The following is a 17,306-nucleotide window of genomic DNA, read 5'->3' as shown; positions in this document are numbered from 1 at the left end:
GTCCTTAATGTTAAAATCAATTGATTTTGGTGTGGCTCTCTGTAATCTTGGAAGTCTATAATGGGATGAGCATCCAGCGTCTTTGTAGTACACATATTCACACACATTCCTCCCATCTTATTCCCAGTAAGAGAGCACATGAGGGTATTTACCAAAATGTGAAACTATTTATTTGAATATCTTACATTTAACTTGTAGTACACTGAGCAGCAGCAGGGGTCATGTGTGAAATAATGTCTAGCAATCTAACCCCTTTTATACTGCCTGCTCAAGGCAGGAATGTTGTTCTGTACAAAAGGTACAAGCCTGGAATAAGGGGGGGGGGGGGGGGGGGGGTGTTCCGGCAGCGGAGGTAGTCACAGAGCCAGATCATCATCTGTGTAAAAGGGAGGGCCCATAAGAGGACAGATGCTGTTGTGTTGCACGTCACGACTCTGATTTCGGTACCGGCGTGCTATCTGAAATCACACACTGGGACGGCATTATGCTTTGTTTGATTCAGTGTAAACAAGCAAAGGTGGCATAATGAGGGGGCCTCCTTAATGGCAATTTAGAGGGATCTCTGTTTAAAAGAGGCTTATACCTCTCCTGCCTGTTAGTCAAGGTGTTTGCTATCGCCAGTTCCACTAGTGACTGTAGCTGAAGAATGAGTCTATGTTTGCTTTGCTCAGGATTCCTCCCTCCCCTTCAACCTGTGCCAAGAAGGCAGCAGTAATAAGTACTATATTAAAGAGCCTTTGTGCCTTATATGCTCAGTTCAGAGTGAGTCCAAGCCATCTGTATTTGAGCACTCAGCAGAGTGTGTGCCAAATTCTGGGGTGTTTTTTAAGGTTTTCTTTCTTTGTGCGGGTCCAGCCTAATATCTAAGACAACACCATGAACTGGGCCTTCCTCGAGGGCCTCCTTAGCGGGGTGAACAAGTACTCAACCGCGTTCGGTCGTATTTGGCTTGCTATCGTTTTCATCTTTAGGCTTTTGGTTTTCCTGGTGGCGTGCGAGAAGGTGTGGGGCGATGAGCAGAAGGACTTTGACTGCAACACCCGCCAGCCCGGTTGCCACAATGTCTGCTACGACCACTACTTCCCCATCTCCTACACCCGACTCTGGGCTCTCCAGCTGATCTTTGTCACATGCCCGTCCTTTCTTGTGACTCTCCATGTGGCCTACAGAGAAGACCGGGAGCGCAAACACCGGCTGAAGCACGGAGAAGACTGTGCCCCTCTGTACGATAACACAGGCAAGAAACGAGGGGGTCTCTGGTGGACCTACTTCTTCAGCCTGCTGTTCAAGATAACAGTGGATGGCGTGTTTGTCTTCCTGCTGTTCTACATCTACGAGGCCACCTTCTTCCCTCCATTGGTCAAATGCAATGAACACCCATGTCCAAATGTCGTGGACTGCTACATTGCCAGGTAAGCGCTCCTTAGATCCTGGAATCACAGTGGCTTAACTTGGCCTCTGACCTCCACTAAAAAAGTTTCTTTCTTAAAAATGATCAATAATTCTTAATGCTGTGTCTCTCATATTTGACTATATGTTTTCCCCAGGCCCACAGAGAAGAAAATATTCACCGTCTTCATGGTGGTCACCAGCTTTGTGTGCATCTTCCTCACTCTCTGCGAGATCTTCTACCTATGTGGGAAGAGGTTCTGGGAGTGCTGCAGAGGACCTCGCTCCGTGAGAGAGAACTCCTTCATGATGACCAGGACTCCTCTGACTGGGAAGGAAAACTCTGCGTACAAAGATCCTGTCCTGGAGAAGGCAAAGATGGTCGACAGTGGCAACGGAGAAGCCACTCCGGCCAAAGAGAGTTCAGCCCCAGCGTACAGCATAGCAGTGTCCTGAGAGACATCGACATCATGAGTTTGACTAAAAAGAACAAAGTAAAAATCTTAGGTGGATTTTATACTGTTGGCCGTTGTAAAGAATTGTTGTTTACAAAATTTTTAAAACAATTTTACATCAAAGATATGTAATGTTTTTGTCCCTTAATATTGTTGAGCTGAACAAATATGTAATACTTTTGTATAAGTTTGTAATTTGAAATGACTGATATATAATAGAGGTGATTTATTTTGTCTGTTTACATGATTATATGTTATTATTTCGTTATCTGTTCCTAGAATATCATGGCCACAAAATATTAAATTGGCTGGACTTGTTGTTGTGTACATTAACATAAATTGGAAGTGAGGAAAATATCAATGAAAGAGCATACGCAATGTCATTAACTTACCCCAGAAATAAAAACAGATGCCATTTATATTATCTACAATAAACCACCATTCCGTAAAATTGCTGTTGCCTTTATTTAACCATGTATGAAAAGTTTCAGAAATCTTTGGTATTAAACTGATGATGTGTATCCTCCAGGTAATTTTTTGAACGAAGCTTTGTTCGGTGTGTTTTTGGCAAAGACATCTGTAATTTCTCTGCAAGGCAGATAAAAATGGATGTAGAAGTATGGAGTTAATTGAACCAACAGAGATTAAGAGTGCTGAGTAAAATATGTTTAAAAGTTATCAGAAAAACCACGTGCTGTACAAAAATTACTTGGGTACAAAATTATCAACATGTGGTTAGTGATGGGAGTAGCGTTATTGACAAAAGTTGATAAAATCACCACTCCCACAGTGAGTTTCAGAACATATTAATGACAATTAAACACATCCTGCATTACTTCCAGGGCAGAGCAACAGACCGAGAATACATTTATTTAAGGACAGTATCATAAAACTGAGTGTGTTAATAAGGAAGTGACTGCATCATATTCTTACCTGAGAAAATGAACAAGCAAAAGGCTTATATCTGATTTTGCGACATTGGTTCTCCATATCTGAGTTGTAGTTTAAAGGTCCCAGAGTGCTTGCTCAAACAAATGTTAGGTGGTGGCCCTGTTTAATCCTGATTAATCAAAGGCTACAAAGGGGCATATCTCCACATTGCAGCTACTTAGTGGAACTGATATGAAGTCACCTGTAAAGAAACGTGGTGATCAGAGTAGACAAACACACCTAAACAAGGTCTGCTAAGGCCCACTCATTATGTATTATATCACCTTTATTAATTTGCACAGTCACAATTTGTTACAGAGTTCCTTATTTGGTGATGTCTAATTCTACAACTGCCATAGTACATTCATTGTTCCTGGAGCTCTTAGCATAGTGTCACTTCTGAGATAAATTGATGCAGACAAGAGGCTTAAAAAAAATATGTCATAGGTAGCTGGAGTTTTAAAGGGAACTCAGGGTGGATGCCAAATGTGACCACACCTCCAGGTTATGGCCAAGAGTTGATTCTTCTACTCAGTCAATATTAGAGACCCACTGTAGGAGAGAAGTCACCCAAAGCGAGCTGCGGGACATGATCAACTGAGTGGTAAACCAGACTTCTTAACGTAAGCTAAGAAAACTTGTTTCGTAATGTTTGGTGAATGAATAATTTTGGTTAATCGTATTTAAAATCGTATTTAATTTTAAGACTTTCTGTAAAGCAAAGAAGATTAAATTTAAGAGAAGAACTCAAGTGTTGATTACTGTAGTGACTGGCAGTGTGAGACGTAAGAAAAAAAGAACTCTATGTTCAAACTTCAGCCTTCACTTTCCTAAAGGTGTATGAGGCTGTAACCAACCCTGTGCACTGTGAAAGGTTTTATGTGCCGAACAAGCAAGTATTTTATTAATTATTGAAGGCATCTCTCTTCAAAGTACCAAACTTTGTAAGTAAGTGACAACATTTATAACTGGTGAGGACTGGCCCAGATTTTTGAGGTTTCAGAGTATCAGTGAAATGTTTGATCGGAAAAGAGAACACCTATCAAAAAATATCTGGAACAGACAACAGAATATTTTTGCTAACTCAAAGCTGATTTTATGTGATTTTTTTATACTATTTCACTAACTTTGCCTTTGTATCTTGCAGTTTATAAAGTTCCCATCCTGCAACATTTAAAGACAGACCTCTAAAGAGCCACAGGTCAAAAACCGAATCAAAGCTGAACTCATGGATTGGAAGTTTCTCCAGGGTCTTCTTAGTGGAGTCAACAAGTACTCCACTGCCTTCGGACGCATCTGGCTATCAGTGGTCTTCGTCTTCCGGGTGTTGGTCTTCGTGGTGGCTGCTGAGCGCGTCTGGAGCGACGACCAGGGAAACTTCGACTGCAACACCCGCCAACCGGGTTGCACCAACATCTGCTATGATTACTTCTTCCCCATCTCCCACATTCGCCTGTGGGCCCTCCAGCTCATCTTCGTCACCTGCCCTTCATTCATGGTGGTTTTACACGTGGCCTACAGAGAAGAGCGGGAACGCAAGTACCGGGCCAAGCACGGAGAGAATACTCGGCTGTACGACAACCCGGGCCAAAAGCACGGCGGTCTCTGGTGGACATATTTGATGAGCCTGTTTATCAAAACCACCTTTGAAATCACGTTTCTCTACTTGCTCCACTACGTCTACGACAGCTTTAGGCTGCCCAGGAAGGTCCAGTGTGATGTCAGTCCCTGTCCCAATTTGGTGGACTGCTACATTGCCCGGCCCACTGAGAAGACCATTTTCACCTACTTCATGGTGGGGGCGTCTGTCTTGTGCGTGGTGCTCAACATCTGTGAGATTTTTTATCTGATTGCAACCCGGATGGTGAATCTCAGACATCGAGGCAGCATCCGCACTTCGTCTAGAAAGATCCACCCTGGCCTGGACTATGATGGCTGCAAGTCCTCTCTTCCATCCTAGTTGGAGATCCAGTGTAGACAATCAAGATGTCTTTTTATACTTCTATTTGATTAACTAAAGGGTTATCTTTTTTTACTCTATTATAGGATAAGTTCACCTTTTTTCAAGTCTGGCTTAATGCAATAGTCACCTGACTTTATGTAAATTGAAAAAATTGTTGGTTGCAATTGTTCCTCCTGCCCATACTAATGTGAAATGTAAGATATGGGTGATATCGACTTGATTTGTCAAACTCAGACTGCTGAACTACAGGATGCATTTTTCCACAGAACAGGGACTGGGGATTTTGTCCCACATGGTCTTTACATTATAGGAAATGTTCTCTACATGGCTGTGATGGACAGGAGGAATAATTCTAGCAACTAGTAACACTTTCAATTTACAAATGGACATGTGTGTGTTTTAAGACAGATGTGGAAAAAGTGAAACTATCCCTTAAGAGTATTTTAATTTTCTATGTAAATATACCTCTTTGACACAAATATTCTCTGCCTTATAATGTTAGAATTATTTTCCATGTGTAATAAATATTTCTGTACCAGCAGAGAATGGTACATAATGGACTAATTGATCATTAAATTAAAAGGTGGCGTTTATACATTTGTGACCATTGTCAGCATAACTACCAAAAGTGACATATTTGTTGTATACATATTTGTCCCTGTAAAAGATTGTCAAAGCTCTGAGAATAAAGTTTTCTTTTCCACTTGGATTAAATCACAGAAAATGCACGTTCATGGGAACTATCTGCTTTCTTCTCCTTTAATGGCGCCTTTTCTCCACCTGGTGGCACCACAGGCACACTACATTATCATGTGAAGGCTGTGAAGCCCTCAGAAAACATGGCAATGATCCCACTCACAGATCTGACGATTGTGTATCATATGTCTGACTAAAAAGTCAACAATGAATTCCTACAATGCTCATGAACTATAGCTTCTGTGGTACTCATTAATCACTTTACAGTGATTAGTGATATTAGGATTTTAATAATACCTCGGAAATTCCATTTGTCTGCATAGTGCATAGTTAATCTGTCATTTTTCCAGGCTTTGATTCAGGTGTTGACACCGGAACTAGCATAATTGATGTCCTTAACGCGCCACATTTAGCAAGAACAACCTTTTAATGCTAAAAAAAAAAAAAAGCCTGTTGACTGACGTGTAGCAAATACTAACAAGGCATTTCCATACTTTGTTTTCTATCCACAAAAAAAACAAGGAGGCCTTGCGTAGGTGCACCTGTGCTTGTTTACATCGTTGTTGAAATTCAACGCACAATGGGTAATTTGGGTTTCAAAATAAAAGCATAAATTGCCTCACCTATCAAAGAGGAATTGACGGCAAGAGTGTATGTTAGGAAAAAAATGGAAAGATTAAAAACTCACTTGTAGTATTGTTTTACTACACATTCTTTCTTAAGAATAACTTTTGGTACTTTTTATTAAATTGTTTAAACAATTGAACTATTATGCTCAGTTCGTGCAATTTATCTAACTTTAATTTAAAAAAAAAAAAAACACATCAGTAATAGTTGGTGACGTTATTAAACTCTTTCATTCTGACCTAATTAACATTGTTGTGACACTGTGATGCGCTCGAAGATAAGATAAGATTTTATTTTGAAATGTTTGAGCAGAAGCGTCGTGTTCTGTCTGCCGTGCTTTCTGACTGGAGCGTCTTGCTTTGAGGAGAAGAGGGGATGATCGGTAAGGGGGGATAAAAGTAAACTCATGATACTTTCTCTCAATTTAACCGCATGGTGACCTGACGGAGATGGCCGGTGCAGGTAATAAATATGACTGGGAAGTTTATTTAAATGTATGTAAATTGTAGACGATGTTTGTTCAGAGAAGTTTCCGTGTGTTTGTTAAGGTGTGGTAGTGGTGTGGCTCACCAGTCTGAGGATGATGAACTCTGATATCTCGTGAGGGAAAGCTTTGAAACTGCCTCTATCTGTTTGTGATAATTTGGCGAGGTCCTTTCATTAGCTGAAACCATTTCCTTACAAATTAAAACAATTTGAACAAAGTGATGGTGTTGAATAATGATCAGTCATGATATTTTACATTGATTGAAGAGAGTAGTACTTGAGACTTATGTTGCACCCACATCCTTTGACCAACAACCAAATTAAATCAAATAAAATAACTACATTTAGATTTATTCTGTAACATTAGTACATTTCTAGTCTTCAGTTGATTACTTTTCAGATAGTATTTGCTATGCCAGGTTTCTGTGTTTTGTTTAGTTCAATATAGGATATTTTCACAGTCATGGGTAAGCCCCTCTGAGAGTTGCTTTTCGTGTGTTCACTATTAAAAAAAAAAAGTGACATCATTTTAAATGGTTAGTTAAACTTACTTTGACATAAACTGCTAATGTTTGCTTAGATATTTCCTACCATTTCATTTCAGCTGGTTTTAGAAGCAGCAATTATTGATTTAGTGTATTTATTCTCTTGACTCCAATTGTACTCATGAGAAATGTAGTTTTGTTTTTCTTTATATTCTTCAGTCAACTCTATACACTTGTTTGGGACAGTTCCAGTGTGCACAGCCTGTACTGTAGTTATGTGCTCAGCAGCTAATCATTAATGCAGTTGACATCTCTGCGGTGGTTTTGACCAGGCTTCTCTGTGTCTCTGATCAATACCGCACAGTCAACACGGATGATGTAATATTATCTGAAATCACTGCACCTTTCTTTGCCTTGGACTGATTTCTTTTGTTGTATTTCACTGCCTGGAGCATTGACTTGCTTCACTTCTTCTCCTCTTCTTTCCTCCACTCTTCAGGACTGTGTTGTTCCAACCTGGAGGAACCGAAGGCCCTTATGAAGATGGGTCTGAGCATGGTCCTCATTGGTCATGTTAACTTCCTGTTAGGAGCGCTGGTGCACGGTGTGGTGCTCAGACACATCAACCTCCACAAGCAGGCCCGGGCCATGGAGTACGCCATCTCTAACGTAGTGGCTCTCACCTCCGGCCTGGTGGTGAGTGTATAAAGATACACGCTGCACACAGAAAGCATTCAGACACCTTCACCCTTCACCCTTCACTTGCAGCCTTATCTTAAAGTCATTAAAAAAAATGTTTTTCTCTCATCACTCTACACTCAATATCCCACAATGACAAAGTGTATACTGAATTGGACAGAAGCCTCACGTCAGTGAAAGACATGAGCTTGAAAAAAAAAACAAAACACCTAAAGGTCTTTGAGACTGTGAGGAGCGAGATTCTCTGGTCTGATGAAACCAACATTGAAGATATGGTCGTCTGAATCAGTGGCTGATTCAGCTGATGATTTCAAACTGATAAACTGAATTGATAATAATTGTATATAAAGTTGAAGGGATGTTCCATGATGATTCTGGCTGACCTGACAAAACATCTTTCAAACCCGCATAGAGGCACATAAACACATATTTGAAATGCTTGTAATGAAAACACAGCTGTATTGTTGAGAGACTTCATGTTTTGACTTTACCTGTGTTGCTACCTTGACTGCCTGTCTTGAGACTGGATGAGAAATATATGATGTGAAATCTTGGCATTTTTAATTATCTGGTCATTTTGCAGGATGTCTGTCATTGTTTTCCCCCATATAGTCATTGGCAATACCTGTCTGTCTTGTCTCTGCAGGGAATTGTTGTTGGTATTCTGGCTATTGTCCTGTCTAAAAACAAGAAGAGCAGAGGCCTGGTCAGTATCACTTACGCTTTTTCCTACAAGTTGTTACTTTTTTTTTATCTGAAAGTTCTTAAAAGTGATTAAAAACAGTAAAAAATACACACTAATCTTTTCACTGATCCCTCCCTACTTCGTCAGATCAGTATTTCTCGTGGCACTGCACATACACTTGCATTCTCTTTGATATTCTCCATCTTTCTCACACTTTATTCTCAGCTTTGCTCTGTGCCTGTGTAGTCAGTCAGGAGCACATAAAAAAGTCCCTTTGAGCTGCATGTTGCTTCAGTTGTCTGAGTCAAGCCCTGCAGAGCTGGAACAGTCTGTTTATTCAGTCAGCTGTCAGGCTGCTCAGACGGGACTGACGAGGCAGCGATCTGAACAGAATGAGTAAGCTCGGGCAAACCAGCCACGATAAACCACTCCCACTTTCCGTTGTTGGCGAGAGCAGCTGAGAACTGGCCAGGGCAGAGCTGACGAGCAGCAGGTTACCTCCTCATCCACCTTGTTATCTTTATTCAGTCATCCAGGCATCACTTGGCATGAATTACATGTAATCGAAACACTCCCTTTTTTCCTGTTAACGTGATTGTTTATCACAACTGGGTACTACAGTTTCTAATCTCCCAGAAAGATTATATTATTTCTTATTGTTCTTATCAGGTTTCCATTTAATTACTCAGTGATCTTCACAAAGCATTTTTAAGGTGTAGACACTTTTGTACCCATGTCTCACCTTCTGTAAACTTCTTCAAGGTTGGGTTTCTCTGCCCAGAACATGCAGTTATCATGTGTAATCGTGCTTAGCTGATAGGTTTAGAAGTGTTTTACTGTGAGTCTCACTAAGGCTGGCATAAAAAAAGTCAAAACCCAACAGTGTGTGAGTCAGTGTCTCAATACTTATGGACACCCCATATCCTGTCTGTGGCAGCCTCAAGTCCATTGGTTCCTACTGAGGATGTAAAGAATGGTCAGAAACATAGTTTAAAAAAGCCAAGATAAATCCTAAAATAGCTGGGCACTGCAAATTATATGCGACAAAAGAAGCTTAAACCTGAGAATATTTGACACCTTTTCACTAATTTTGCTTGAAAAATACCCAAAACAATTAATCAATTTTCCAACTAGTTGCTAATTACTGTTATGTACATCAACTAATTGATTAACTGACTAATTGTTTCAGTTTATGGGATTTGTTGATAATTAGAAAAATATCAAATATTACCAGGCTTATTCTTTAACGGTGTAGGACATCAACTACCATCAAAAATCCAAGCATAAACTCTTGGACTCTGTGTGATATTTGTAAAGATACATTATTGATTGTGTTTTTAAAAGGGGTGCTCCACTGATTTACGATTGCACTTCCATTAAGTGGGGGAACTCAAGGAGACAAGTGACAATCAACGAAATTGATGCAGAATGTACAATACCTAACAATAAGGACAGATTATTTGGACGATGACATCCAGCCCACAGCTCTTTGTCAGGTGACCTTTCAACTTGCAGAGCAGCTTTATTTCTGAAGAATGTGGTTTGACTCTACGGACAGCATTTGCACATATTTTACATGTGGTGACATCATCAGGGTTTATTTTTCACACTTCAGAAAACTCCCAGGAGAAACTTTATTCAGTTATTTTCACAGGCTGAGTTGTACTGCTTATCACAAGTAAACCAATTTTCATATATCAAATCAGTGGAGTGCCACATTACTATATAGTATGGTAAAACAACATTTTAAAGTCATTTTTTGCCTTTTTCTTTATTAACATATTTCAGATTTTTCATATATATTCTTGTTTTCCCAACATTTTTTTTTTCATTTTTGCATCCATATATTATTGCTTATCCTCAAATATAACACTTTCATGTAACAGATGCCATAAATCTGCTATACTTTCTCTGTTTGTGTATTGTTTATTCTTAGCTGTGCTTTTATCTATTTACTGCTGCAGATTCCCCAGTTTCCCAGCTGGGAGCGTTAAAGCTTCATCGTATCCATCATTAAGTTTTTCTTTCCTGATTATTTTATTTGTGTCTCCCACAGACGTGGTCGCTTTTCTCAGTCAGTCTGGCAGCATCACTCACGGCAGCAGCTTCATCCATTGGACTCTTGGTGTCCGTGGTGAGGGCCATTATTCATGGTGGGCGGAGCCTCCTGACTCACTGCCGCTTCCCTGATGCCATTGGCTACTCCAGCATCACCAACGAGTGTCCTTTTGACCCCACACGCATCTATGTGAGTGCATTAGTGTGTGTGCCACAGAGGCTCAGATCAAAGCATGAAGTGCGACTTTTTCCCCTGCAGCTGGCTCTTTGAACAGCTGACCATTGTTGCCGCCGCATAATCGCAACAGAGCGGCGTGGCTGCACGTCATGGCGGCTGTATCCCGTGTGTGTGTGTGTGTGAACTGTACATCGTGTGTGAGAGAAGAAGTGGGAGGTTGAGTGTCTGTCTGTTCTGTCACTCAGTCAGTCACACTCTGCAGCCTGGTGGCAGAAATGCTGACCTGACCCTGTCGGTCCACTTTAGGCTCTGTCCTGTTCCAGTGTGCTGCAGATGGACTGTCAGGCCGGCTCAGCCTCACAGCTGCATCCACGCATCAGCACCACTTTGGCGTTTTAGCACAGCTTGTAGTCTACAATTTGTCAGTTAAGTGACCTTTGTCTTAAGCTGGATTTATACTTGACACAAGAGGTTAATGGCGGTGCCGCTGTAGATACATAGAGCGTAGGTTTTGAGTTATAGTTCAGTGTCGGATTTCAACCATTAATGCAGCACTAGATGCACTTACAATCCTGAACAGCTGATTTGTTTACCTCCGTTCAGTTGCCTGTTTACAGTTCATTGTGTTATTCACTGTCACAGAAAGCAATGATCACGTGGAGCTGAAGCTTCTCTAGCCAGACTGTCAAACACACACAGATGAATAGGTAACACTTTCTTGTCTTCATAGGAGAAGTTGATAAATACTCTACATTAATACATATAAAAAGTCTCCTTTTTGTATCGGCTTACAACTAGGCTACGTTAGAGTGTGTTAATACATGCTAATTAGGGGGACTTTTGTCTGCTGTCCCTCGACAATATGTGCAACTTGTTGATGAAGTAACATTAAAGGTGTGCATCCATGTAGCTACACATAGGAGCTATGGCAACGATCATAATACCAAAAACTGGCATAAGTGACACTTAATCCACAACTTGTACATTTGTCAGCCTAAGCATTCAAAACTACAATAAGCTACAAGATGCTAGTAGTAAACACAAGTACACAAAATACTGGCTAACGTTAGCCTGATGTAGTTTGAATGTCTATTCATTCTCTAAAAGCTAAATGTTTAATATTCAACAAAAATTCAAATTACTGTGTTGTGTGCTTCCTTTTACCTCAAGCTAGGTTAGCAAAGCAATTTTTTATTTGCTGTATTGACTTGTCATGCTAGCTTTAGCTCGTGCGCAGGTAGCAGCAACGATAAACCATTCAAATACTGAACTCACTAGCTAACATTAAAGGATGATTGGTTTTGTAGTTTTTACAATCATTCCTGTCACCAAGGTTAAAACTGCACTCACAGGGTTAATTGCTGAGATCTGGAAAGTTAATGACATTTCAAAAAGATAAGTAGTCTGACTATCAGGTTCCCCAGGTTAGCCAGACTTATTTAAAAGAGAAAATAAAGATGAACAGTAAAATTTACACCTCGACTGTTCAGTTTTTCAGTTTTCCTCAAATGATTGTTAGTGTCATTTTAGATTTGGAGAAAAGGAGTCCCAACTCATAATCGGCACAGACTGACTAACTGTGTTGTAGTCTACTGAGACTGGAGACCATGCTGTTCACTCAGAGCTGTATATTAGCTAGGGATCTCCAATATAGCAGCCAGGGGGTATATTACATCACCTGAAAATGTGTGTTGGGCTTCTTATAGTTGCTTAGAGGCAGTAAAGATGGTTACGCAAGGTTTATTTATTTTTCTTGTACTTTCTGCATATTTCACCATGAATCCCAAAGAAAGCTCCAAACTTTGAACTATAAACTTTCATTCTCTTTGTAGTCAGCATGCCTGACAAAAGGCAGCTCTTTCTGTCGGAATTCCCTCTGCACACATTTGCTTTGATACATTCCTCTCTGCATATTTTATTCACAATGCTGACTCCCCTGTGCTCCGCAGCCCTCAAAAACCCTCCAAAAAAATATAGTTCTGTATCACATCATTACCCACATTGTTTCCCTATTTTTGTGGAGCTGCTGAGCAACTGTTCTCTGTACGGTACAGCTGGTGATTGGCACTAACCTCACTCCTCCATCCCTCCCCCAGAGTACCACTCTGATCCTTTGGGTCCCTCTGATCGTGACTTGTGTCATCCAGATGGTGTTTTGCGCCCGGTGCTTTGCTGTCTGCGTTTCATTCCTGGGTCTGCTTTGCTGCCCAAACAGGAAGATACACAGAGACTATGGCAGAGCGGTAAGATTTTGACTCAAATACACCTGCATTGGACTGTTTTAAATAATTTTAAAACCAGATTATATGTATCATAAAATACTTCCTCTGTGTTTGTGTAGATCAATGTGGTGAGGCCGATGGAGAAAGCTGCTCCCTCTCGCTATAGTGAACCTCCAAGAACCTATAATGAACCTCCAACTCGCTATAGTGAATCTCCAAGAACCTCCAATGAACCTCCAGCTCACTATACTGAACGTCCAAGAAGCTATCACGAATCTCCAAGACGGAACACTGCGCCCCCAAGACGGCAGCAACGACCCCCTCCCCCTCCACAGCATCCTCCCCGTCAGCACCGGAGTCTTCCTCCCTCGGAGAGGCAGCCTCTTCGCCCGCCGTACAGAGAAAGGTCAGGCAGAGAGAGGCCGGAGACAAGGGCTGGCAGCCAGCAAAGGGCACCGGAGCAACACCAACTGCTGGAGAGGGGGACGCTGGAAAGGTCCAGCTTCTGGATTTAGCCATATTTGACAGGCCAGAGCTTCTTGAGAGAACAAGAGCTGTGAGGTTATGAACTGTAGCTGTAGCTTCAAACATCATATTCACAACCCTGTTTCCTGTCAGTACTTCAAAGCTACAGACTCTGAGAATGAGGATGTTTTATTTAGCAGTGCAACGGAACCTGAGATCAAACATGATGCATGAAAGGTTCTGCAGCTGACAGGATCGTTGGACTGCATGTTGAATCCCAGTTATGTGAGTGTGTGTGTTCTTGTATTTTTGTGTTTATGAGGGCAAAATTATTCACATTAGGATTGAGAGATGAGACAAAGTGAGGACATGGTGAAGGCTGTTTCTTGTCCAGGGAGTTAGTTCATTCAGAGTTAAAACAATAGCGTGACACAAGGACATACGCTTGTTCTCTGGAGTTAGGACGAGGTTAGCTTCACTTAGCAAGACTTGAACTATGTTCAGGTTTATGCATACAACCTTTTACCCATGTTTAAGGCAGGATGAAACTCTGGTTTGCATGTTTGAGTTATTGAGAATACTGTGTGTGTGTGTGTATTTTTTCTGCAGTTAGGTCAAGAAAAACTATTTTCATGAGAAACTAGTGATGCAAGATTTTGTATTTATTGCCTAAGTAAATAAAGTTTTTAAATCACAATTCGGCAGCTATTTTGTGGGTGGTATCTGAACTCTGCAACAAAAAACATTTCACTTTAATATGTGCTAATAGCAGCGGCTATAGTGACCTGACAGGTATTACTGGTTATGCTCAGGAGACATAATGACAGGCTGGTACAAACGCATTCACCCACGTCCTGTCAGGTGTATGTTAATAAGGGCCTACAATGTGCCTTGACAGACTGCAGATGCATGGCAGTCATGCTCAGCTGTCAGACCAGACATTCGCCTCGTCCACAATGAAATACTCTTGATGTATTGCTTTCATGAATAACCAGAAATGAGTAAACAGTCCACACGTGCAGCTTTGAAACACTTAGGTATATTTCTATTTCAGGTCCAACGGAACAAACATGACATCCTCACGTGAGGTTTTCATGCAACAGAAAAATAGGAAGGAAGGAAGGAAGGAGAGGTTAGGAAGGAAGGAAGAAAGAAGAGGGGAGGGGGGGCGTATTTATCCAACACAAGGTACCAGTTTATCAGAGGCAGTGAGAATAGAAAAGGGTTAAACTGTAATTGATAATGGGGTAGCAACTGTTGTTCCTTATCCTACCAGCAGAAGGCAGTGACACTACAGGATCTCCGAAGCAGAGGTGTGGCTGGTCAGGAAGCTCCTGTGCAAATGTTTGGTACAAGTTCACCTCACATCAAGTCTTATGACATGCGGAAGCAGCTGCACCAGCACAGCTCTCAGGCTCTGATTGGTAGTTCACTTTGCCACCATTGCACACCATTCAGTTTGTGAGGTAGTCAAATGTCGGGCAACACAATATAAATAAAAATCACAATTAGAATCATATTTCAGGCTGATATCATCTTTAGATGTTCGTCAGATGTTTTGATGGAGTTTCCTCTCTGACCACAGAACAAACACTTATTTCTATCTCGCACAAAAGACAGAGAAATCCTCCGAATGTGATGAAGTGTTTGGGTTTTATTCCTCACCTTTCCCACTGTGTGTAAACTGCAGCCTGTGTGAATCACCTGCTTTACAGAGCTGCTAACCCACCTGAAATAACTGAATTAGTCTGGGTTTTAATTAAGCGTTTCATTGTCCCATTTAAAAAAGGATTTTTCCTAAAATCATAAGAATAAAATTGTGGAATAAAAACTGAATCCTTCGCCAGGAAGGGTCATGGTCCAATTTAGAGATTTTGAATATCAGCTTTGCTAAATACCAGTGGTGGAAGAAGTTTTCAGACTACTGGGTAAACGAAGCAATATCACATTATAAAAAGACCACATTATAATCCTGCATTCAAACTGTTTACTCAAGTAAAAAGTACAGAAATATACAATAAATCTACTAAGTATCAACAGTGAAAGTACTCATGCAGAATGGCCTTAGTTAGTGTTATACTATTATTATAAGTCATATTATTATTGTAATGATTACTTTAAAGTTATAGTTAATCAAGATGGAGCTAATTTAACTAGTTTTATTAATTTTGAACACTTAAATCTATAACAACACATTATATAAACTAATCATTTCATATGTAAAATCTTAATCTGAAAAAGTAACAAGCTGTTAAATAAATGCAGTAAAGTAAAACTTACAATATTTGCCTCTGAACTGTAATGGAATAGAAGTATACAGTAACATAAAATGAAAATACTCAAGTAATGTACTCAGGTGTTGTACTAATATAAGTCCCAGTACTTGAGAAAATGTACTTCAGTCTATAACAATAAAGAAATACCATATGTTTTATGATAATGTATCCACTAGTACTTTAGGGGTCGTCTTCAACCAACAGCCTCAAGTCTCTTGTGCATCATATCAAGAAACATTTTGACTGAAATGAAAATAGTAATCTGTGTCTTCAGTGATGTCGTCAGGGCAACAGGTCAACTCCTAAGAAAATATTTTTGAAGCAGGGCTTACTTCAAATATGCAGTTTTACTTCAACTTTGAATTTTCCTTCAGTCAACTCCATGGTAACCTACGTCACAGACTGACTTTGTAGTGTGTGTTTAATCTCTGAAACAGAAGATGGCAACAGTGATCTGACAATGGGAGCCTTAAATAGGTGATATATGAGAGTGGTGCTGGCACTGCTGCAACCAGTGGCTCTGTTTACATTTGCACAGTGTTTCAGATGGTGTTTTTTTATTGTGAAACATGGTTTCACTCAGTCAAAGCTGTGTTTTAAAACTCTAATATCATACAGTTTAAAGTAGTTTAAAGAGACACTGAGACATTAACTTGATGCCATGCCTGGAAGTGTTTCACTTTCTCTGCGCTACAAATATTCATTAAATCTCTTAGAACAGGTATCCCAGATGTTAAAGATTTCTATAACTGCTAATATAAACATGGCCACTGGCTATAGTCTGAAGAAACCCTAAAAATCCAAATCAGAACAAGTAACCTGCTCCTGTCTCGTGACACGTGTCCCTTCATCTAACTGCTCTGTAAGCAGACTAATCCAGGAGGTTATAAAAGCATTCAGCTAGAGAGAGATGAACGAGCCCTTAGTGAGTTTTCATGTCTGTCATGAGGAAAAGAGAGTGGGGTCAGGGTTTGTCCCAAAGCAAGACAAATATTCAGTCATTTCTGCCTGGTACGGTGCTGAGGAGGCTGCAGAGCTACAAAAAGATACCGCTGTGCGTTAACTGTTTCTGTGTTGTCGTCGTTGGGTTCGCAGGATCATGCAGTATAGTCACAGGTCACGACTATCTTAAGTTTACTGCTCGTTGATAAAGAACTTTAAAATACTTACAAATTAAGAAACAACACAACATGGTAATACTGTAAAAGTTAGCCTCGAGCATACGGTGCATATTCACATGCACACACACATTCAGACCAAATGCACAGCCATACTTTATAAACACATGGCGGCTCAAACGATATGTGCTACTGGTGTCGTTGATCAGATGCATTATGGGAACTCCTTATTTCACTACAATTTCATATTCTTCTTCCACTTTGACAAAAACCACAAATCCCAGAGAGGAACTCACATTTTCTCTCTCTCTCTCTCTGTCACTGTAAACTAGAGTGTTCATCTTAAACAACATATCAAAGTAAAAGATAATAACAATAAAAATGAATAAATAAAACAACATGAAGGAGGAAAACAATATGTACAAATGAAAAAAAATCACATTTAAAATTTATAAATCAACAAAATGCAAGTAGACATCAATAAAAACCTAATGGGATCTTAGGCCTTCTTTTTCTCAGCGAAACATCCCAATAATCCCCACCCACCCACCTCCAACCCCCTGACCACCCATTC

The 17,306-nt window shown here is 40.3% G+C and overlaps 3 protein-coding genes across 3 annotated transcripts; all 3 read left to right on the top strand.

The window, feature by feature from the left end:
- The first annotated feature begins 867 nt into the window (after window positions 1-867).
- LOC111233180 (gap junction beta-4 protein-like) lies at window positions 868-1,845 on the top strand. The gene is made up of 2 exons (XM_022760936.1): window positions 868-1,412; window positions 1,548-1,845. The coding sequence occupies exons 1-2, from the start codon at window positions 877-879 to the stop codon at window positions 1,843-1,845; spliced, it is 834 nt and encodes a 277-aa protein (XP_022616657.1). The 5' UTR covers window positions 868-876.
- Window positions 1,846-4,002: 2,157 nt separating this feature from the next.
- LOC111233179 (gap junction beta-3 protein-like) lies at window positions 4,003-4,734 on the top strand. The gene has a single exon (XM_022760935.1). The coding sequence runs from the start codon at window positions 4,003-4,005 to the stop codon at window positions 4,732-4,734; it is 732 nt and encodes a 243-aa protein (XP_022616656.1).
- Window positions 4,735-6,394: 1,660 nt separating this feature from the next.
- On the top strand, window positions 6,395-17,251 carry LOC111233159 (transmembrane protein 54-like). Its single transcript, XM_022760916.1, has 6 exons — window positions 6,395-6,522; window positions 7,531-7,727; window positions 8,377-8,436; window positions 10,472-10,663; window positions 12,748-12,894; window positions 12,993-17,251. Exons 1-6 carry the CDS (start codon window positions 6,510-6,512, stop codon window positions 13,386-13,388), a joined length of 1,005 nt encoding a protein of 334 aa, XP_022616637.1. The 5' UTR covers window positions 6,395-6,509; the 3' UTR covers window positions 13,389-17,251.
- The last annotated feature ends 55 nt before the right edge of the window (window positions 17,252-17,306 follow it).

Source organism: Seriola dumerili, unplaced genomic scaffold (genome assembly GCF_002260705.1).
Source record: "Seriola dumerili isolate Sdu_G_001 unplaced genomic scaffold, Sdu_1.0 BDQW01000378.1, whole genome shotgun sequence".
NCBI classification, from domain to species: Eukaryota; Metazoa; Chordata; class Actinopteri; order Carangiformes; family Carangidae; genus Seriola; species Seriola dumerili.
Note: the sequence above shows the minus strand (reverse complement) of the source record. Positions and strands in the feature narration are given on the sequence as shown.

What these genes read in the sequence shown, in the direction of transcription:
- LOC111233179 (XM_022760935.1), top strand. Translation starts at nt 4,003, where the DNA reads ATGGATTGGAAGTTTCTCCAGGGTCTTCTTAGTGGAGTCAACAAGTAC.
- LOC111233159 (XM_022760916.1), top strand. An exon ending in TTGACCCCACACGCATCTAT is followed by an intron (nt 10,664 to 12,747) that starts GTGAGTGCATTA and finishes TCCCTCCCCCAG; the next exon opens with AGTACCACTCTGATCCTTTG. An exon ending in ACAGAGACTATGGCAGAGCG is followed by an intron (nt 12,895 to 12,992) that starts GTAAGATTTTGA and finishes GTGTTTGTGTAG; the next exon opens with ATCAATGTGGTGAGGCCGAT.
- LOC111233180 (XM_022760936.1), top strand. Translation starts at nt 877, where the DNA reads ATGAACTGGGCCTTCCTCGAGGGCCTCCTTAGCGGGGTGAACAAGTAC. An exon ending in GTGGACTGCTACATTGCCAG is followed by an intron (nt 1,413 to 1,547) that starts GTAAGCGCTCCT and finishes TGTTTTCCCCAG; the next exon opens with GCCCACAGAGAAGAAAATAT.